The 24,279-nt window shown below is 31.7% G+C and overlaps 2 protein-coding genes and 1 pseudogene across 2 annotated transcripts; all 3 read right to left on the bottom strand.

Moving 5' to 3' along the window:
- Positions 1-1,451: 1,451 nt before the first annotated feature.
- On the bottom strand, positions 1,452-6,989 carry LOC25493098 (cytochrome P450 CYP82D47). The gene is made up of 2 exons (XM_024781687.2): positions 5,957-6,989; positions 1,452-2,412 (listed from the first exon to the last, which is right to left on the bottom strand). The coding sequence occupies exons 1-2, from the start codon at positions 6,905-6,907 to the stop codon at positions 1,783-1,785; spliced, it is 1,581 nt and encodes a 526-aa protein (XP_024637455.1). The 5' UTR covers positions 6,908-6,989; the 3' UTR covers positions 1,452-1,782.
- Positions 6,990-9,290: 2,301 nt separating this feature from the next.
- LOC25493096 (xanthotoxin 5-hydroxylase CYP82C4-like) lies at positions 9,291-13,159 on the bottom strand (annotated as a pseudogene).
- Positions 13,160-15,525: 2,366 nt separating this feature from the next.
- Positions 15,526-23,356, bottom strand: LOC25493095 (cytochrome P450 CYP82D47). Its single transcript, XM_013601508.3, has 2 exons — positions 22,161-23,356; positions 15,526-16,374 (listed from the first exon to the last, which is right to left on the bottom strand). Exons 1-2 carry the CDS (start codon positions 23,109-23,111, stop codon positions 15,745-15,747), a joined length of 1,581 nt encoding a protein of 526 aa, XP_013456962.1. The 5' UTR covers positions 23,112-23,356; the 3' UTR covers positions 15,526-15,744.
- Positions 23,357-24,279: the final 923 nt, after the last annotated feature.

Here is a 24,279-nt window from a genome sequence, read left to right as displayed (position 1 = left end):
CCGTTGGAGGCCACATGTACGACGTACGATGCACATAGGCATGCTTAAGTAAGGTGGTGTGCACAACGTGCACACTTAGGCGATATGCCATGATCCGGAGGACTTCCTATCCACGTGTCATCGTAGTATTCACCTTCTGACCGGTCCAAAACAGTAAATGTACCTAACACCCCTCTATTTTCTTAATTAGCACTAACCTCCCATCCCTTTGACATCGTTAAACTTCTTTCAAATCAATTTCCTAAAACATATATAACACTGCCTAATTCTGAATTTTGACATCGCCTTTCCATTTCCTCCAAGCACTAAGTGCAACCCACATTTTTTTTCCTCTAAGGAAGCAACACAAAAAACACGAATCACAAAGTGTCTCTTTTGTCATTGTCTATTGGATTAATTTTGTTTCCATCGTTTGCTTGGGTTGATCTTGAAACGTCTCTTTTGTTCTTGTTGGCTGGATATTATTTTTCGTACTCCAAATGAGACGGTTAATTAACAAATTTTAAAGAAGAGGAAAACGTCGAAGTATTTTTTGAGAATATTTTAATTTTTCAAATTTTGGGATATGATTTATAATTATCTATATATCATAGCCAAGTTGGAGTCGCCGATTTTGATACATATTGAGTTTGTTTTAGTTCATTGGGAATTCCATTTAATATGAAAAATTGTTATTGCTAATAGGAGTGGGAATAGGCCTGAGCCAGACCAGACTTTGATAGGCCTGAGCCTGGCCTACAAAAAAATTTACAAGCCTGAGCTTGGCCTGTGGCCTATTATAGGCCTACTTTATATTAAGGTCATCAAATAGTTCATTTGGCCTATTAAATAAGCTAAACATGTCCTAAAGCCTACTTAAAAGCCTATTTAACTACAAGTAAATTTTAACTAGATTAAAGCCTACTTAAAAGCCTATAACAACAAAGTCTATTTAGGGACTAATAGATAGAGAACAAGATATTTATATTTTTAATGTACGCAATTATTTTAATATAAAAAATATTTTTTAATAAATAAGTATTAATAGGCCGACCTATTAGACTTAACAGGCTTTTCTGGAAGCCTAAGCCTGGTCTATTTAACTAAAGAGACTTTTTAAAAAGCATAAACCTAAGCCTATCTACTAAACAAGCCAGACCAAAACAGGTCAGACCGTAGGCCCCTGTAGGCCAGCCTGGCTTATTCCAACCCTAATTGCTAATTCTAATTCCAATTCATTTTCGTATTTCCAAAGACACATTCGGGTACCATCATGTTTATTTAAGCCAGCTAAAATGAACAAATTGTATTCTACAACAATTAAATATTTTCCTGTTCATGCAGAAGAACAAACACCTTGTGGGCATAAATGCTCAATAAGAAGGATAAAACCAAATCAATGGGATGATATTCATTCTTGTCTATTATAAAATGAGCTATGCTAAATGTTACGATAGAATTTGCCTACGAAATGCAAGAATAGGTACGTGTCAACTTTTCATAAAGCCTTTAAACTGTCCAGTATGTGTCGTGCATTTATTTTCCTTTTTAATTACACTTGTAAATGAAGAAAAGGAAATTGTTCACTGAATCACACCCCATACCTACAAACTACAAATTGAGCCACTTGCATATCAAATGCAACTTTGTAGGCACCAAAGTTTTCCAAGGTCGGTACACCAAAGCCACAAAGTTACTATCAAATTCTGCAATATAGCAAAAATTGGAGAACAAGAACTATGCTTGTACTTGCATTTAATTGGCACAACGTTGAAGATTAATTTTGTGACTTAACCTAGAGCATTAATTTTGACTAAAAGCTTCGGTAGACAAACGTGGAGTAAGAATGACTTCAAGTGGAGAGGCTTTGATTGTGGTGAGTCCGCTTTGTTCAACCATATCAACTGGTCCTCCATCTTTAGTCACAATGTCAAACCCATGCAATAAAGTAGCAAGTGTTATTTGCATCAGCTGAAGACTAAATGAGATTCCAGGACATATTCTTCTACCCGCACCAAATGGAATCAACTCAAAATGTTGGCCCTTGACATCGACATCTTTGTTCGTTGTAAGGAATCTCTCTGGTCGAAACTCATGCGGATCCGAATATAACATTGGATCTCGTTGAAGTTTCGAAAGGTTAGTTATGAGACGCGTACCGGCTGGCACGTGGTATCCACCAACGGTACAATCTTCAATGGACTCATGAGGCACATCGAGTGGTGCGGCTGGGTACAGACGCAATGTTTCCTTGATAATGGCTTTGAGATATTCAAACTTTGCAAAATCTGATTCTATTGCCATATTTTCCATACCAATTTGTGTATCTAATTCTTGAATGGCTTTGTTTAAAACTTCAGGATTGTTAAGAAGTAAAGAAACAGACCAGGTCAATGTCGCTGCGGTAGTGTCTGTACCTGCTAGAATTAGTGCCTGCAAAATATTACAATAATTATTATTTTTTATTTTAACACTTTTATCAATTTCATTAACTAGTTTAGATAACTGAAAGTTGAGTATTTATAATGTCGCAACTAAAAAAATCTATTAGGACGTTCAGTTGTTTATACCTTCATCTTTCGCTGTAACCCCTTAGCAGAGTATAATTCACCCAAGTAGAAATTGTATTTTAAGTCAAGAACAGAAAAAAGGTTCATGAAGAATCTTAAAAAATGTATTTTAAAATATAAAATAGATTATAAAAATCACACAGGTAATTAATTTAAAATCATTTAAATAAGATATTTACTCTTGACAAAAAAAAGAAAGATATTTACCACAAATTTAAAAGAGCATTCGTTATAATTATTAGAAAAGTTAAGAGATTTTTTTTTTTTTTGACAAAAATAAATCAATAATTATTTTCAACAAAGACAAAATTAACGTCAAACTGACTCCCTAGCAAAGTAGTGCAAAGGAAGACAACAAAGTACAAACACGTTTTTACCTCAAATTGCACAATGAACAAACAAACTAAAGACCACCATTAAGTAGTTAATCCCATAAGCATTAAATGATTAACTCCCTAATGGTGTATGTCAAAAGTAAAAAAGAATTATGAGCTTTCCTCCACGAAAATGATAAGATTTTAACTTGGTCGACCAAATGAGCAATCATTCCTTTTGTCGAAAACAACAGGAATTCATGTCCTTCTAAATCACCCAAACATACGTCAAACTGACTCCCTAGCAAAGTAGTGCAAAGGAAGACAACAAAGTACAAACACGTTTTTACCTTAAAACGCACAATGAACAAACAAACTAAAGACCACCATTAAGTAGTTAATCCCATAAGCATTAAATGATTAACTCCCTAATGGTGTATGTCAAAAGTAAAAAAGAATTATGAGCTTTCCTCCACGAAAATGATAAGATTTTAACTTGGTCGACCAAATGAGCAATCATTCCTTTTGTCGAAAACAACAGGAATTCATGTCCTTCTAAATCACCCAAACATACGCAAGGCAAACAATATGCAAAGAAGACTTTAGTTTCTTAGACAGTCCCTTAACATACTAAACTGCACAATATGATGAGTGAGATATGAGGGGTTAATTGAATGTATATCCAACCAATGTCGCAATAACACCCAAACTCTACAAAAAGTCTCACAACCCATAAATACATGATTCATATTATCCTCTAGACCACAACCACCAACACGAACATTCAAATGTGGTTGGATAATGCTTCGCTTTACTAGATTGTCTTTTGTAGGAGGACGGTTCCGCAAAGGCCTCAAAGCAAAGATACACACTTTTAAAGGTAAACAATTATTTCATATAATTTATCTCATTACGTTGCTACACCGCCGTCAAAAATTTATTCACACCATTAACAGTGTACCCTTTCTCAGGTGTGAGTTGCATGCCAACTCCACATGTCTTCCTCATCAACCTAAAGAAAAATGTTAGTTAAAAGCACACAATATTCCCCCAACATCTCTTTGTCCCTTGCAAATTTTCCGCTGCCGTTTCCAAATCTCTCCCCCTAACTGCCAATCTAAAGAAAACATCTTAGCAACTCTGACCAGCCTACCATTTGATTCCACCAAACTAATCCTAACCTCCGACCATCCCTCATACGCCTACCTTCAACCTCATACCTCGCTACTAGCACCATGTACCATAAACTATTCCTGAAAGTTATTTTCTAGAAAGTTTAAAAGCTATAACTTAACGGAATTGTTTACATCTCACCAGAAACCGTATCGTTTCAATGTGACCGAATTTATCCCATTTAGCTTCATTTAGACATTTAGAGACAAATAATATTGTTGTTCAACTTGTAGTTTGTTTATCATATAATTGTTTTATTTTATATTAACACCTACTTAATCATTTAATTTTGGGTTAATGCATGTTCACACTATGTAATATGAACGACTTTTGGTTTACTTCCTGTAAAAAAATAAATTTGGATTCAAACCATGTAATATAAAGATATTTTGATTTTGGACCATGTAAAAAATAATTAATTTGTCAAGTTAACGAGCCACCTAAGCAATTATACATAGTCAGACACAAATCAACACGCCACCTTATCAATTTTGCACAATCAGATGATATCAGTGGCAAAATCAAGGAATCTTCAAAGTACAAGGGAGGATCTACAATTTTTTTTCCACAGGGGTTAAACCAAAAGTCGCTTATATTACAGAGGGATATTCATATATTAACCCTTTAATTTTAAACCAAAAGTCGCTTATATTACAGAAGGATAAACATATATTAACCCTTTAATTTTAGTAGAAGTAACTCATTGTATGAGAAGGAAAAGTAACTTGTCAGTGGTAGGAGAAGTAACTCATGGAAGGAGAAATAAAAGTGAATTTGTTTTAAGAGTAGTGATATTTTGACAATCATTTTAGTACAACCTTTGAGACAACTAAACAATAGAAAGAGAAAAAGGAAGAGAGAGAATAAAAACATAATGTGAATATGAGAGAGAATATTGTACAAAAGTTGTATCAAAATGGTTGTACAAATATCATTTCTCTTGTTTTAAATGGTTTGAGCATTCAAGTAAAAGCATGTACACATTCTTTAATAGAATCGTACAGGGTTTGTCCTATTTGTCATAAAACAGGAAACATGTGTATATGCTTGAAAATTACATTCCATCATAATGGTAGAAGTTAAGATCTGATCATCCACCTGGCTGCAATTTTGTACATCTAAATTGAATTTTGTCACCTCTTATATTTGCTTTGCTGCATTCTTTCGATTTTGGAATATTGCTAAGTTATTTCATGCAAATTAGTGTGTTTACTGGAAGTTCTTATTCATTTTATGGCAGGATTTTAGGAAAGAATTTCTTTCAAGAACATAATCCAGATTTTTAAGGGAGGATTTCTAAATTGGTCTTTAGCTATTGAGGTATTTTCTCTATACTCGTGAATTTTTGAAAATAGTGGTGATACATGTACACTCCATGTGGCAATACACCTCTTACACCCACACAAAATCCTGACATGTGGCAAGGAAAAGGGAGAGGAGAAGAAAGAAAAAATATGGTTGTGAGATGAATTTACCAAAATATCCTTAATGCATGGGGTGTACAATAGAGTGTATGGTTAAAGGGTGCTCATGTAACATTTTTCTTTTGAAAATTATTGTGAATAGTTTGAAAATTGGATTTAGCTATTGAGGTATTTTCTCTATATTCGTGTATTTTCTCTAGTAGTGGCAGCTGTAGTAACTTGCTAGTAAAGGCACCGTAACTTGTTCTTGTATAATTAGGTAATTAAAAAAAATTAAAATACTAGTATGAAATTATATTAGTTGTTAGCTTAATACATCCATGATATTGAAAAGAGATTTTTGTTTTTTTAGTTAATTAAATGAAACTTACAAAATTACCCTGCAATCAAAAAGTGGTTTGAATTGTGATAAAAAGTGAGTTTTTTCAGTTAAAAACAAGTGGAAGTGGATTCAATTACTCGCTTTATGTTTTTGGGTGGGAGTAAACTAACATACCAGACAAGTTGCTTTGATTGTGGTGTCAGCATCACGACCATCTATATCTTGATCATCAACGGTTGAAAGGAGCACATCCATGAAGTCAAGTTTGGTGCCGGCAGGTTTCTTGTTGCGTTTGTGTTGATCGAGCCAAACTTGAACAAAATCATCTAACTCTTTAGCCGTTTTCTTCATCTGCTTCTGTTTTCCATCCAAATCCAACCATCTAAAAAACCGCAACATGTCAGATATAACAAATGAACCGCTGAGATCGAAAAAGTCCCTAAAGGATTTTCTAATCCTCTGATTCTCTTCTTCGTCACCATCAAAAACTTTCCCCGTTACCGTTCTACACATAACGTTCATCGCTATATCACCAAACCATTTTTTCATTTCCGTAATAGCTCTTTCAGAGTTACCATCATTCTTCATCCTTAGCCAAAATGAGTAACTATCTTTCATAGCTTTCTTCACCTCAGATTCCATAACATGTTTAAGCATATCTATTCGTTGAGCTGAGAGGACGTGGACAGTGGCGATCTTACGCAATGTACGCCAATAAGAACCGTAGGGACTCATACCAAACATGGAAGAGTTATAACCCATGATTTCAAAGGCTATAGATTTGGGACGAGAAGCAAAGGCTTTGTCGTTTACAGTGAAACACTGTCTAGCAATTTCCCAACTGCTAACAACTAAAGTTCGATGAACACCTAAACGCACTGTGAAGATGGCTCCGTATTTGTCGGCTAAGTTTCCCAAGGTGATATAAGGTTGTTGGGAACCACCTAAGAGGTGGAGGTGGCCGATTAAAGGCCAAGCGCCAGCAGCTTCGGGTGGTGGTGTCATTGAAGCTGCACCCGTAGTAATATTGCTTCTACGTAGCGAAAAGAGAACAAAGAGAAGCAACAAAATGCAGATTGTAAATGGCAATGTTGATAGTGAGAACAAATTATTCATCACATCCATAATTGGCGTTAGAAATTATTGTTAGAGCTGTAAGCCTGTAATGTGATGTTCAAATTTTTTTTTTAGGGAGGATTGTTCAGATGTTGGCTTCTCTGCATGTATGTATATATATATATATATAGAAAACATTCTTTATGGAACTGTTCCTACGTTTAATACAATTCACGTGAAGACATTCTTTACCACTTAAAAAAAATCTAGTTACCTGTGGCAATCTGCGATTTGGTCGTATTCTAGTTTGATCTTATTGTGATTTAGTGGTGTCTTGTTATTTGTTCTTCGATTGCCATTGTGTGCTCACAAATTGTTCACGTGTTTGCTATTTTTTTTTTTTTAAGGACGTGTTTGCTAATTGCTATATCATGGCTTAAGAAAAAGAAAAAGATCATTTTTGTGTCTACTTTACTGGCGTAAATTATCATAGTTGGGAATTTCATTTGAGAATCTATGTCAAAGGAAAGGAATTATGAAATGACGGTGTCTATGATGTACCAACAGATAAAGTTGCTTTTGATGAATGGAAATTTAAAGATGCTTAAATTTAGAGATAATAGTCATTTACAAATAATGTAACATGCATATTCAAGAGTATTATTTTGGTTTTTTGAACTTGCTGACAAAACATTCTACTATTATACATGTTGATTTTCGCAAGACTTCTCTCGCGTTTGTTCGAGAGGTCTACAACACAAGTAGAAAGGATCAATTTCTCATAAAATTTTGTCTAGAATTTGAGGCTGTCAAATGGATTTTGCTCAATAGGAATATCGTCCTTTCTTTATCCCAGTTATACCCTTAAACAACAACTTTTTTTATAATAAAGATTGTTGTTGTTGTCATTGAAAAAAAAAAGAATTTAGATTATATTTTTTCTTATATCGTTGGTTTCATTGAAATAGATATTCATGGTTAATTTGATTTGTTATAATTCGAAAGCAACAAACATTTATATTTTTACTTTTAATCAAAATTAAAATTTCATAAAAAAAAACACCGTTCATAATTTTCAAACGTTCGCGCAATAAAAAAGCGGAAAGACGGACATGTCAGTGAAATATAAAAAGAATAGGTACCTAACAAGTACCTAACAAGAATGAAGTAGTGAAATATAAGACTATTAGGCCATCCACAATGGAGGGTCTTGTTCTTTAAGTCTCAGTACCTAACAAGCACTCCCATTGTGAAGTCGAAAAAATAGGTATCTATTGAGGAGAAGTGATTCATGAATCACTCTCTCTTTGTATGGGATCCATATTTTTTTAATATTACAATATTAAAATATAATGATATAGAATTATTGAAAGATGGTTAATTGATCCGTTTAAAAACTTTGTGTGAAGTGTTGAGTTGAAAGGATTGAATGTTTATTAGATATTACTAATAAAAAGTTATAAATGATTGATGCACACACATATGATCCGTTTAAATATTAAAAATTGAGGTCTTCATTGTAGATGTTATCGAGGATTCGACTCTGACACTTGCAACACGCAAATAGTACAAAAATATATTCAACCAGAAAGTACGATTCATTTTAAACCATAATACTTCTCATTTGTAACCAAAAATAATAATTCTCATTCAATTAATTCTTAATCAAATTTACTAAATAATATATATATATCTAAATTAAAAGTAAATGTTCCTACTTTAAATTTCCACAAGATCAATCAATTAAGGCTATGTTTGGATTGATGGAGAGTGGTGGAATGGAATGGAATGGGTTGGAATAAAGTCAGATTCCATTGTTTGGTTTTGCAAAATTGTAATGGAATGGAATGGAATGTGATGGAACTCATTCCATCCAATACCACTCATTCATCCAATTTTCCATTCCTCCCAAATTAGGATGTATCCAATGGAATGGAACACATTAATAACCCAATTACATTTTTATCCCTACTATTTGTATTTCATTAGCCACTCCTCATTCCCTATTAAAGTGTCACGAAAATTGACTATAGCAATTACAAAAGAAAAAACACATAGGTTTCTTATTTATAAACCTCTTTGAGATCGATTTTGAATTATATCTAAAAACTATTGATATTGAATTATATATAAAAATACGATGAATAGTAATTTGCAACTAATGTAACCTACATAGGCTAGAAAATAGATGAATTTTAACGCGTAACCTATATTATTATTGTTTTATTTAACCTGACAAATAGAAATACTGTAGTTGCAAATTATGTCAGAACCGAAATTTAAAAATGTTTTGTTCTTATCTTAATTTGTGGTGCTACTTGTGTTTATTCCTTTACTTGTTTATTTTGTGCTATTTATGAATAATGTCAAAATAACTACGTATTGATTGAATTGAGTTGAGAATTCAACATAGTGATGTTTTTAAGTAAATGGTAAAAATGGAATAAAAAAATTATAAATCATTCCGTTCCATTCACTTTCCAAACAATGGAGTGGAAAATTAGTTCCATTCCGTAGTAAAATATCCAAACAATAGGATGGAACCTTTGTTCCGCTCCGTTCCATCCCATTCCGTTCCACTCCGCTCCATTCCGTTCCGCTCCGTTAGTTTCTTGTTATCCAAACAGAGCCTAAATGCAAACACCGGTTAGAAAGATGCAGCTAAAATACCGCATTACCAAGGGAAACGATAATTCTTGATAAAAACTCTTTAGATAAATAACAATACTCTAAAAACAATTATCATTTAACTGAAACTTACAACTCTATTTTCTGAGCCAAACCTTAATGAAATTAACCCTTTCGTAGTGTATATTATATAAAATTTTGTCTAATATTCAATAGTTCAAATAAGATTTGAAATCAATTATTGTCGAAAAAGGTATACATTTCACACTAATTATTCTATTATTCTAGAGTAAAAACAACTCACCCATATCAGAATTTCAACTCATCAAGCATTAATTTTGACCAAAAGTATGTGCTGACAAACGCGGATTAAGAATGACTTGTAAAGGAGAGGCTTTGACATTGGTCAGTCTACAGTGTTCAACCATATTAACTGGTCCTCCATCTTGAGTCACTATGTTAAACCCATGCAACAATGCAGCAAGTGTGATTTGCATCAACTGAAGACTAAATGAGATTCCAGGACATATTCTTCTACCCACGCCAAATGGAATCAACTCAAAATGTTGGCCCTTGACATCAACATCCTTGTGTGTTGTGTGAAATCTCTCTGGTTGAAACTCCAACGGATCTGAATATAATATTGGATCTCGTTGAAGTTTTGAAAGGTTGGTTAGGAGACACGTGCCAGCTGGCACGTGGTATCCACCAATGGTACAATCCTCAATAGACTCATGAGGCAAATTGAGTGGTCCAGGTGGGTACAAACGCAATGTTTCCTTGATAATGGCTTGGAGATACTCCAACTTTGCCAAATCTGATTTTATTGCCATATTTTCCATACCAATTTGTGTATCTAATTCTTGAATGGCTTTGTTTAGAACTTCAGGATTGTTAAGAAGTAAAGATAGTGACCATGTCAATGTTCCTGCGGTAGTATCTGTAGCCGCTAGAATTAATGCCTGCAAAATAATCTATGAGAACATGATGCAACTGTTTTCTTTTATCTCCATCTTCTTGTGTAATGCTCAAAATGGATAAAACATTGCAAAGTAAAAATTAAATAGTTCAATAATCACCGGAGTTGAAATTGTATTTTTGGTCAATAAAAGAAAAAGCATTCTATACAATCTCAAAAATGTATAAGATACAATAAAAATGACACAAGTGATTAATCTAAAATAATTTAAAAGGATATTTAGAAAGGAAAAAAAGAAGCTAAAAATGACCTTTGTTATCATTTAAAAAAATATTAAGCAATTTTAGCAGTCTATATTTGAATTAAATAAAATGTATTTATTTGGGAGTTTTAAAATACTTATCAATATTGTTAAAACCATATGTTTTTAAAGAAAATATACAATGTTCTTAAATTTTATTGTTTAAAGATGAATTAAAAAATGATTTTTTTTTTTATTTCCAAGTTTAGAAAAGAACATGACAGACAGAATCCTATCCTATCCAAAGCGCAAAGACAAATTTGAAAAAAAACAAAAGGTCTTGCTAGCCGAAAAAACTAATGATTTACAACCATTTAGATTTTTGGATAGATAATAGATATGTTCCTTCCATGAAAAGAAGACACGTTTCAATATTCTCGAGTGATAATTTTTTTTTTCCAGATAGCTTAGTGGCTAGAATTCATTTTATAAAGTAAATAAATGGGATATCTGGGGTTCGAACCTCGGCTCCTGCATATAATAATGCATTGTCCTACCAACTGAGCTATGCTCACGAGAGCCTGTGATAATTATTGTAACTTGAATCTTTAATTTATGGTTTTTGATGACTTCAAATCAAACTTTATTTTTACATACATAAATAATTTTACATTTAATCGAACAAATTGTTTTTGAATAATTGATTTTATAAAAATAATTTTAGTTAAAAGTGAGTTTTATATAATGTGATTTATGTTTGACTACGTATTCATAAAACTAAATTGAAAGATGAATTTGAGTATAAAAATCATATTTGAATTTGTAAACTACACAATTTCTCGTCTAAGCTAGAATCAACTCTACGAGAAAAAAATTCTTTCAAATAAAATTTTACACTTTTGACAATCTTAAAAAGTGAAACCAAACAATCATGAAAGTCAATCTACAAAGCCTCTATTTGGATATTCGGTTGTAATCCATGTTTTTTCCAAAATCACACAAAACCAAGCATTAACGCAAAAGCTCATATTACGAGCTTCTAAAATTCACTACATTGTGTAAATGCGCTTTTGGAAAAACTAACGTGATTCCAAACATGCTAAAAATCAATTCATTCATAATTGATTTTTCTTATCATAGGGGATACCAAACATTCATCAAACTTTATTTAATTGTTGGTTTAAATTATTATGATAGCTCCTTTCTCCTAAAACATTAGGATAGTAATAAAAATGCAAAATTATACTTATTGTCTTTTGACCATTAATTTTAAATAACAATTTCGTCATTTATCCCTTTTCACACAATTTTTGTATGAAGGAAGGATCATAGATTTGAACATTAAAAGTTCGTATCAAAATAAAATCATTGATTTAAATCTTTAAAATTCATATGCAAATTCATCAAAATGACAACCAATTAAAAAACATAGAAGTGTTTTAATAACTGAAAGAGCCGACAAAGGTGGCAAGTGACGTACCATACAAGTAACTTTGATTATAGTATCAGCATCACGACCATGGTGTGGCAGTTGCCACACCAGTTTCATGGTTAGCCGAGTGGTATGCGTCTATTGAATGATGTGTGTGTCCTGTGTTCAACTCTGCAACACAATGGTAAAATGCTTCCAACTATACCATTTCGCTATATTGTCCCTGATCACGAACATCTAAATCTTCATCAATGGTGGAAAGCAGCACATCCATGTTTCTTATCCTTTGATTCTCTTCCTCATCACCATCAAAACGTTTTCCCATTACTGTCCTAAAAACAACGTTAATCGCTATGTCTGCAAACCATTCTTTCATTTCCGTAAATACCCTTTCAGAGTTACCCTGCTCGCTCTTCATCTTCAACCAAAATGAATAACTCTCTTTCATAGCTTCTTCCACCTCAGATTCCATTACATGTTTAAGCATATCTATCCGTTGAGCTGAGAGGACATGGACGGTGGCGATTTTACGCACTGTACGCCAATAAGAACCATAAGGACTGAAACCTATCATGGAAAAGTTATACCCTAAAATTTCAAAGGCTGCAGATTTCGGACGTGAAGCAAAAGTTTTGTCATTTACGGTGAAACATTGTTTCACCATTTCATAACTGCTTACAACTAAGGTTTTGTGAACACCTAAACGAACGGTGAAGGATGGGTCCGTATTTGTCGGCTAAGTTTCCTAAGGTAACGTGAGGTGGTTGGGACCCACCTAAGAGGTGGAGGTGGCCAATTAACGGCCATGCTCCGCTGGCTTCTGGCGGCGGTGGTGGTGTCTTTGAAGCCATCCGGCTTCTATGTAGACGAAAGAGAAGGAAGAGAAACAACAAGGTGGAGCATATTGTAAGTGGAAGGGATTGCAGTGAGAGTAGTATAATATTTGTATCCATAGTGTTGTGATATGTACTTCTCTGTGTATAGGTTTTGTGAGCAGAGAAAGTACAAACCAGGAGAGAAGATAGATTGAGTTTACCTAAAAGGGATCTGATATTCCTCAAAGGCACGCCAGAAATAGGAAGGTTATAACATGAGCATGTGGAAGACGTATCAAAGTAGGCCACGTATCAAATAGGAAGGTTATAACATGAGAATTGAACCTACTTGGTTACAACAATTTGATACATTAAAGTCATCAAAATTTATACATAGAAATTACTCATTTCGTTCTATAATAAGCGAGTCATTTGCAAAAAAATATTGTTCCAACAAAATTGATTCATTTCACTTTTCAATACAATATTCCATCCGTCCTAATTTTTCTGAGTCAGTTGACCATTTCACATAGATTAAGAAAAGTGTATAAATGAAAAAGAGAGAAAAATAGTTTCGAGTGTCTTTGTCAAGTATTAGTACATTCTTCTTTATCATAAATGTAAAGTAGAATAAATTAAATTAGGAGTGGTGAAAGCAGGGGCCGATCTGGACTCACAACAATATTAGTGGGGCAAAAAAGTTATGTCAAATAATTAAATAATACTAAATTTAATAAAGATTTTACAATAGATCAATCAAATACTCTAGCAGAATACCCGTGCATATAGACGGTTGAGCGTGTTGCGCTCAGGGGCGCAATTGAGTATAAATTATATAATTAAAAAAAAATCTTTGTATTGATATATGAATAAAAAATATAGACAGATGCACAAACTGTACAAAACATTATTTCTGTATTAAATACGAGTAAAAATATAGACATGTGTATAAAATTTTTAAAAAAAAAATTAAACTCCGTATTAACATATAATTTAAAGTATATAGACAGTGTAAGAATTAAAAATAATAGCCCCCATACTAATACGAGTAAAAATACAGACACATGTATATATTAAAAAATATATATTCATGTATTAATATATGAGTAAAAATATAGACACATGTATAAATATAAAAGATGTTTGTATTAATATATGAGTAAAAACTATAAAGTAAAATAATAATAAAAAAAATATATATAAAAAATAATAAAAATGGTGTGGCACTTGCCACACCATGCCCTGGCCAGATCTGTCGTTGGGTGAAAGCAGTATTAATTAGAAGGCTTAAATATGTATTTCATCCTTGCAATTAGGGGTATTTTAAAAATTGGTCCATATGTTCGCTAATCCTTGCAATTTACCCTTGCATTGTTTAATCATTTAAAATTTCGTCACTCTCCCCACTTAATCACTGCCACGTCACTAATTTGATGACGTGGCAATCACTTTCACACATGAAATTCCAATTTTACCCCAGGGTTTCCAATTCTTTCTTCAATATTTTGTCCTCTTCTTAAGGGCAAAGTTGGAATTTCATGTGTGGCAGTGATTGCCACGTCATCAAATTAGTGACGTGGCGGTGATTAAGTTGGTCAAAAGACGAAATTTTAAATGATTAATGATTGCAAGGCTAGTTTGCAAGGATTAGCGAATACAGGAACCAATTTTTAAACGACCCCTAATTGCAAGGATGAAATACATATTTAAACCTAATTAAAAATATAATTAGAAAAAAGTAATTAATGTTGTATTAAAAAGTGAAATGAGTCAATATTCATAAGATAATATTTTTTTACAAATAACTCAGTTATTATAGAACGAAGTGAATATCCTTTATCAAGCGAGTTAAGTTCATAGAAACGAAAAACTTGAGTTTTCATATTCGAGTAAAAATAAAGGATGGTTTAGTGGTTCTTAAATCTCACATGACATTTTTGAACCCACAAAGCATGATTGAAAAACTAATTATGGTTTTAGCAATCAAGATGCCCTTGAATTTTATCACATGTTTGTTTGTTAAACGTGAATGAATTTTTTTTTGATAAAAAAAAAAAACGTGAATGAATGGATGTCCTTGGAGTAATAATTACTTTTTTTTTTCAATTATGATCTAATTCATATTATTTTCATCACTTTCAATTTAATATATTTAACTTTGCGTTTATGATAATAATAAATGCACCAATATTTGACAAGACATTTAAAATTATTTTTCTCCCTTTTTCAATTATACACTTTTTTTTAATATGTGTGAAATAAACAAAATACTCAGTTAAAATAGGATGGAGAAAGCATAATATTATTTTCTTTCATCAATTAAAACTCAATGTCATGTGTGTATTTTCATTGATACACTCAATGTATACCTATCATCACTCAAAAAAGAAATAGAATCAGAGAAATATTAGGTATCATCAATGTCAAACATAATTAAATAATATATTTTTATACGTGTTTAAATGATTGTAACCATCTAAAAAATATTCTCTAGAAAAACATGTGATTCTCATTCTTTAGAATCGCAGTTTTCATTAGACATGCTCATGCATAACAATATAATTCCATAATCAATCGATCTTATTTTGTGTAAATTAATTTGAACCGACAGTTTTTAAAAAAATTTAAATTCAGCAACTAACCTTAATCATCACTTATCAGTACTTTATAATCTTTCTTATTTAGCAAAGGACAATTTCCAATTGATTTGTCCCTGTGGCAACCAAGGTTTTACAAAAGCAGTTGTTAAAGAGAAAAGAGAATGGGAATCCTTTTATTATACATTAAATGATAATATAAATAATTTTAATAAAGTTTATGTAATGGTGTGATATAATTCACACCGCGAGACCAAAATCCCCACCTCGGACATTAATTTTGACGATAAGCTTGATCTGACAAACGTGGACTAAGGATGACTTGTAGAGGAGAAGCTTTGATGTTGGTCATTCCACTTATTTCAACCATATCAACCGGTCCTCCATCTGAAGTCACTATGTCAAACCCATGCAACAATGTAGCAAGTGTTATTTGCATAAGTTGAAGACCAAATGAGATTCCAGGACACATTCTTCTACCTGCACCAAATGGAATCAACTCGAAATGTTGGCCTTTGACATCAACATCCTTGTGTGTTGTGAGGAATCTTTCTGGTCGAAACTCCAACGGATCCGAATATAACATTGGATCTCGTTGAAGCTTCGAAAGGTTGGTTAGGAGACGCGTACCAGCTGGCACGTGGTATCCACCAATGGTACAATTCTCAATAGACTCGTGAGGCAAATTCAGTGGTGCTGGTGGGTATAGACGCAATGTTTCTTTGATAATGGCTTGAAGATACTCCAACTTCGTCAAATCTGTTTGTATTGCCATCTTTTCCTTACCAATTTGTGTATCTAATTCATGAATGACTTTGTTTAGGACCTCACGATTGTTAAGAAGTAAAGATAGAGTCCAAGTCAATGTTCCTGCTGTAGTGTCTGTAGCTGCTAGAATTAGTGCCTGCAAAATATATTGCAATAATCTTTATATTTTTACACTCTTTAATCAATTTAATTAGTTGAGAAAATTGAAAAGTATAGCATTAATAATGTCGAAACTACAAAAAGAAAACTATGAGAACATCATGCAATTGTTTGCTTTTTATCTTCGTCTTCTTGTGTATCTTCTCACAAGTTTTACGATTTCAGGAAATTGAGTTTAAAGAACTTTAAAATCTTGAATGAGACTAAAATTTGTTATGAATGTGCCTTAAAATATGTAGGTTTTTAGCTTCCGGAGGGTTGATTGGAATCATGGTAATAAGTTATAGAACTTGTGTTTTGTAAAATGGATGAAAGTTTCTCATAAGAATGTGTAGTTTTTGGTTTGTATGTGAGAAACAAAAAACTTTCGTTTAGAGATTGTCCCTAGGAAAATTCTATGCTGAAGTCATGAAAATGATTTTTCTGGTGAAGTCAACACTATAGCATCAAAAGTGTAGTGAGTAGCACCCCACTGTTTATACGTTGACATCAAAAGTTCAGTCCTCGTAGTATCATCAGATTAACAAGACTGCATTTAATATAATTTTATCCTATCTTGTTTTAAGTGTCACACCCCAGAAAGTGTAACACTTAAGACTATCGCATAATATCATCAACTATGTTTGCATGTTAAAGATGCCAACGATAAAATAGTACTTTTTTTTTGAAAAAACGATAAAATAGTACATGTAAGTCCAAGATGTTGCAAGCATTACTAGATGAATTACTATTGATCATTAATCAGCAATCAACAATTTAAAAATGAATCAAACATTAAATCAAAATTAACTTTTTCATAAAAGTCAGTCCTGACTCCACTGAAGAAGCTCCATTGTCACTAAATGTACAGTGTTCACATGTAAATTGGGAATTAAAATTTGTGTTTGTCCTGGCATCTGAAAACTTTGGTGAATTTAGAAGATTGAAGTATTCTAATTTGGTGGATTAATTGTCTTTATTATTGTATTTGACTTCTATGTTTTTCCACCAGAAAACAAATTTTCTACTTACCGTCTTTGTTTTTGGATTATAACATCTCATATGTTCATTACAATATATTTAACTTGTTATGCAACCTTTGAATATTATTCATATTAAATAAGGATCCGTTAAATTTTAGGAATTTGCATATATGAGACGGATAAATCTTCAAGGACAATAACAATGTGACACCTAATGTTTATGTAAGGATGTACTACAATATTATTTGTTTTATTTATAATAAATTTCTTTTTTTCTTCTTCAATATATTTAAGTGAAGGAAGATCCCAAAATGTGAAAGTGCATCATGATCTATCCATTTATTTATATAACGTCTTCTATGACTTCTTTTTTTTAGAGAAACATCTTTAATGACTTGTTATGGGGAAAAAGATTGGGCAGACCAAGAAGATAGATGATAAGATTGCATGCTACCTAAGAAGATTTTGATGTTTCTGTTTACTAGTTGTACCTTAGAGATATTCATTCAATCCTTCGTAACTTCTTAGAGATAGTGGTCATACAATTGTAACTTTTATGCTATATATAACAATTACATACATTTTATGATATATTTGTGGTTTATTGGATAACTATAGCAGTCTCAGTTATTATTTGCAACAAAAAAAAATTGCAATGGTAGAATATTATATATGTATAAACTTTTTAGATTTTAATATTAAAAAATAATTATAACGCTTAAGCGTTGAAGCTCTATGTAAAACCACCTTTAAATAACGCTTAAATCTAAAAGTGTTAGGTAAAGTTCCCTTAAGGCAGCGTTTATAGGTGAAAGGGCTATATAAAACCACATTTAGACAATGTTTTTCTTATTTTAAAGCGCTATTTAGACCTTTACGAGCGTCATATCATACAGCACTTTTAAATAAGACTATTGTATATAGATAAATTAAAAAATGAAACAATTTAAAAATTCGGAAAAGGACAATACACAAAGTCATCCTTTTCTATCCAATGCCTAGACAAATTTGGAGAAAACCACATGGTCGTGCTAGCCGAAAGAGATAATGATCCACACTCATCTAGATTTCAATAGATATGGAGGTAGATATGTTCCTTCCAAGAAAAGATATATACGTAATATTTTTTTAGGAAAAATCTTATTTGACAAAATTTTTAAGTTAGTCTTTTAAATTTCAATTATGTCTTTTTAGTTTTACACAATTCTCAAGTTAGTCTTTTAAGTTTTAAAAGTTTTTAATTGATCCTTTTAGTTGATAAACTATTTCATCGTAACTATTTCAAAAATTTCAAATATGTCATTTTAATTTGAAATGTTGAAATTTAAAGCACTAATTTGGAAGTTATGTCAAACTAAAAGGACCTATTTAAAATTTAAAAGACTAATTTAAGAATTTTATCGAACTAAAATGATCTAATTGAAACTTTTAAAACGTAAAAGACTAATTTAATAATTCTTTCAAACTAAAAGGACTAAAAGTTATATTTGCCAATTTTTTAAATAAAGCAAGTCTTTGAATAGTAACCGACTTATACTTGTTTGAAAGAATGTACCGACTTATTCATGATGGGTTACTATGGACTATAATTAATTTATGGGTAATTAAGTTTTTAGTCCCTATAAATATTTACAGTTTTGTTTTTAGTCCCTATAAAATAAAGTCATACTTTTTAGTCCTTATAAAATTTTCCATCAACTTTTTTAGTCCCTATAAAATTTTCCATCAGCATTTTAGTCCCTATAAAATTTTTCCATCAGCATTTTTAGTCCTTAAAATGCTTAAGGAAAATGTCACAAGGACTAAAAAGTGTGATTTTATTTTGTAGGGACTAAAAACAAAACTGTGAATATTTATAGGGACTAAAAACTTAATTAACTCTTAATTTATTTTTGGAGGAAGTATTCAAATTAGTTTTGATTTTGTAGAAATCTTGCAAATAAGTCTTTGGTTTTATAAATATTTTTAAAAGGTCTCTTACTTTATTAAAGTTTCAAATTGATCTTTATATTTAATCATGTACTATTAATAAAGTCTTTATATTTCAACTATCTAATATCAATTTGATTCTTAAATTTAGGCTTAATTGCACTTTTGCTCCCTTATGTTTTCAAAAGTTACGATTTTGACTCCCTAACTAATTAAAATACAAAACAGTCTTATATGTATTGTATCTTTGACAGTTTTGGCCTCCAATATCACTTTTGGTTTAGTCTTCGTTGACGTGACACCCACAATGGTCGACTTGTGGCACCTTACTTAAGGGATGTGGGTGCCACGTCAGCGAAGACTAAGTCAAAAGTGACATTGAGAGCCAAAACTGCCAAAGATCCAATACATAGGGGGTTGTTTTGTATTTTAATTAGTTAGGAGGCCAAAATCGTAACTTTTAAAAAGATAGGAGACAAAAAATGCAATTAATCCTTAAATTTATCCGCATACTATCAATTTATTCTCTATCATATTTTTTAAATAATTAATATGAGTAAAATTTAACAGCAATCATTTTTAAATATTCATAAAATCTTAGACCTTTTTGAGACGTCTTACAAAACTATACATTAATAGGATGGTTTACTTATTAACTTTGTTGTTAGAGTTTTTGAGACTTGATTTTAACTTGAAGATAGATTTTGAATCTTTTGAATAATATTTTTTCATGACATCAATCTTTTGATTCTAAACTTGATGTTTACATTTAAATTAGATTGTTGGTTTAAATATGCAAACCGTCCCTGTAATTTGGGCTCATTTTGATTTTCGTCTCTCTAAACAAAAAAAAAATTAATTACATCCCTGTAAAAAAAATTTTGTTTTAAAAATGTTCCTGGCCCCACTTCGCTGGTGATGTGGCAACGTTTTGGGCCACGTGGCAGTTGCTGACTGGACAACTCATGCCACGTGGCAGTCCACATAATTAAAAAATTAAAATTATTTTTAATGTTTTAAAAATATAAAAAAAACATTTTAAAAAATCTGAAAAAAAATTAAAATTATTTTTATCATATAATTTTTAAACAAAAAATTATTTTTTTTTTAAATTATAAAATCTGATATTTCTGAAAAAAATGAAATGATTTTTTTAATTTTTTTTTAAATATGAAGAAAAAAAATATAATTTTCAAATTTAGAAAAATTAATGGTCGAAAATCTAATTTTAAAAGTTTTTTTCGATTTTTTTAATTTAAAAAAATAATTTTAAAAATAATTTTAATTTTTTTATTATGTGGACTGCCACGTGGCAGAAGTTGCGCAGTCAGCAACTGCCACGTGGCAAGACCCATGCCACATCACCAACGAAGTGGGGTCAGGGACATTTTTAAAAACAAAAAAAAATTTAGAGGGATGTAATTAAATTTTTTTTTTTACATGGACGAAAATCAAAATTAGCCCAAATTACAGGAACAGTTTGCATATTTAAACCTAGATCGTTTAATTCAGTTTCATTGTATCTTATGATAAAAATGAAGTATATGATAAAGGAAAAGGAATTCTTCGAGTATGCTGAAGTTTGGTGCGGTATATATCCATCATCCAATTATTAAATAAAATTTAATATTTCTATATTAATTTGTTTGAAAATTAAATTTTAATTGAATTTTGTCTATATATCCAACCATACTTCAAGATTTATTAATAATTATTTAAATCAAAAATAAACTTGGGTACTCCAATTAATTTGACTTAGTTGTCCTCGTGAGCTTAGCTCAGTTGATATGGACAATACATAAAATATGCAAGGTTCGGGGTTCGAACCCCGACCACTACAAAAAAATAATAATTTGACTTAGTTAAATAAAGTTCGTTAAGTATCTTCCACAACTATTTCATTATGAATAATGTTAAATATCACGAGAACTTGTCTCAGGAATCCTTGTCGACTGAACAGCGCAACATGCCCCTTTTACCACTAAATCCGAATTAAAGTGACACAACAGATTTTATACCCTTTTTAACGTAAAAAGGATATTATTGAAAGGAAAATTCTATGGTGAAGTCATGAAAATGACTTTTCTGGTGAAGTTAACATTATAACATCAAAAATGTAGTGAGTAACACACCACTGTTTGTACATTGGCGTCAAAAGTTTCGTCCTCGTAGTATCATCAATTCATTAGATTAACAAAACTACACTTAATCTAATTTTATCCTACCTTGTTTTAAGCGTAACACCCCACAAAGTGTAACACTTAAGACTATCACATAATATCATCATCTCTGTTTGCATGTTAAAGATTCCAACGATAAAATAGTATCTGTAAGTCCAAGATATTGCAAACATTACTAGATGAATTACTATATATTGATCATTAATCGGTAATCAACAATTTAAAAATGAATCAAACATTAAGATCAAAATTAACTTTTTTAAAAGAGTCAGTTTTCTGACTACACCGTAGAAGCTCCCTTCTTGAAATATCAAGAAAAGAAATTTCGCTTGATATAGAAGCATTGTTTTTCTTCTTCTTTTTGGATGATTGCTAAATTTATATTAGTGGAATATATTTCATTGTTTTAATGTTTGGTCTTTTTCTTCTGTAGGGTTAGATTTGTTGCTAGACTTGGCTGCATTTTTTTGTTTAGCCGTTTAGATTTATTTGATTAAGAGAAATATTAACGAGTATCTTGAATTAAAAACAAAATTTAAGCTAGATGTTTCAAGTGTCTTTGCTTCTTATGGATAGTTTTGGTTTGTTTTCTCAAGTTTAATTTCTTTGCTTCAAGTCTAATTAACGAGTGCCTTGAATTAAAAACATGAAATAATATTTGAAAGAGCAGACAATGGAAGCAAGTGACATACCATACAAGTGGCTTTGATTGTAGTATCAGCATCACGGCCATCTAAATCTTCATCAACGGTTGAAAGCAGCACATCCATGAAATCTTGTTCACGACCAGAATTCTTCTTATGTTTGTGCTGATCAAGCCAAACACAAACAAAGTCATCTAACTCTTTTGCTGTTTTCTTCATTTGCTTCTGTTTTCCATCCAAATCCAACCATCTCAAATACGGTAACATGTCAGAAACAACAAATGAACCACTAAGATTAAAAAAATCTCTAATCATTTTTCTTATCCTTTGATTCTCTTCCTCATCACCATCAAAACGTTTTCCCATTACTGTCCTAAAAACAACGTTAATCGCTATGTCTGCAAACCATTCTTTCATTTCCGTAAATACCCTTTCAGAGTTACCCTCATTCTTCATCTTTAACCAAAATGAATAACTCTCTTTCATAGCTTCTTTCACCTCAGATTCCATTACATGTTTAAGCATATCTATCCGTTGAGCTGAGAGGACATGAACAGTGGCAATTTTACGCACGGTACGCCAATAAGAACCATAAGGACTCAAACCAAACATGGAAGAGTTATAACCCATGATTTCAAAGGCTATAGATTTAGGACGTGAAGCAAAAGTTTTGTCGTTTACGGTAAAACACTGTTTCACCATTTCATAACTGCTTACTACTAAGGTTTTGTGAACACCTAAACGAACGGTGAAGATGGGTCCGTATTTGTCGGCTAAGTTTCCTAAGGTGACGTGAGGTGGTTGGGAACCACCTAAGAGGTGGAGGTGGCCGATTAACGGCCATGATCCGCCGGCTTCCGGTGGTGTCTTTGAAGCTATGCGGCTTCTATGTAGGCGAAATAGAAGGAAGAGAAAGAAGAAGGTGGCGCATATTGTAACCGGAAGAGATTGTAATGAGAGTAGTATATTATTTGTATCCATGGTGGTTTGATATGTCATATGTACTTCTCTGTGTATAGATTTTATCAACAGAGAAAGTACAAATTAGAAGGGATGATGATAGATTGAGTTAGTTACAAGGATCTAATATCACGTCATTTTTTTGGGTAGCATGAGAAAGACGGGTCAAAGTAGATCACATATAGTTAATGATGTCTTGAGGGATTCACAAATGACTGCTACCATCCAAATGATTATCATTAGAATCACTTTTTTCTTTGCAACATAATTCATATTTTTGACGAAAAAATTGTGTTTCTTGCAAATTTTATGTTCGATACAAACTTTAAGTTGATTTTTTTAGATATAAAAACTTTAGTATGTTTGTTGTTTTTGTAAACTTAACTCAATTAATAATCAGGGGCGGTTCTAAGGCCCGGCGACCCTGGGCACTCGCCCGGGCTCTGGGCCAAATTTTTTACAATTTCTTGTGTAAATCCTATGAATTTCTTATATAAACCCTTATAAATTAGGTAATTTCTTTACATTTTTTATTATTTGCTTGCAATTTCTTATGTACACCTTATAAATGTGTTGCAAATTTTTTTTTGTCCGGGCTTTACAATATTCCTGGCTCCGCCACTGTTAATAATAAAGACATTACATCATATTAATATAGAGTTGGATTTCAAACGTCAAATTATTCACTTATCTTTTTTAAAGGATGAATTTCAAACTACTTTATATAAAAAAATAAAAAAAAAATTGTCTAGCATACGCCATTATTGAGTTTGTTAATCATATGTATTAGTCTTTTTTATTTCGTGAAAGAATTATTAGAGTCTTAATCATTGATGGAAGATAGGTGCCAACCAAGATTACTTTCCTTTCATGTCTTTTAGTTTTTCTTAACTCTGGTAGCTGTTTATCCTACTTTTTATATGATTTGTTTATGTTAAATAATTCACATATACCATAACCAACTTCAAACTTTTGGAATTTGTCTCTTAAAAAAAACTTTTGGAATCTGTGGCGCTCATTATATATGCCTTTCATTTTTAAAAAATCGACGGCTGTCTGATGCCAACTGATTCTAACTACATTTTTTCTTTTGAATAACGGATTTTGACTATGCGAGTGTGTGTTTTTGCGAACTTAAACTAACAAAAAATATGAAGGTTTAAGTTAGCAAATTATAACCTTTTCATTTGGACAAACATATTTATGT

Source organism: Medicago truncatula, chromosome 4, assembly GCF_003473485.1.
Source record: "Medicago truncatula cultivar Jemalong A17 chromosome 4, MtrunA17r5.0-ANR, whole genome shotgun sequence".
Taxonomy (NCBI): domain Eukaryota; kingdom Viridiplantae; phylum Streptophyta; class Magnoliopsida; order Fabales; family Fabaceae; genus Medicago; species Medicago truncatula.
The sequence above is the reverse complement of the archived record's forward strand: the minus strand, read 5'-3'. Positions and strand labels throughout refer to the sequence as shown.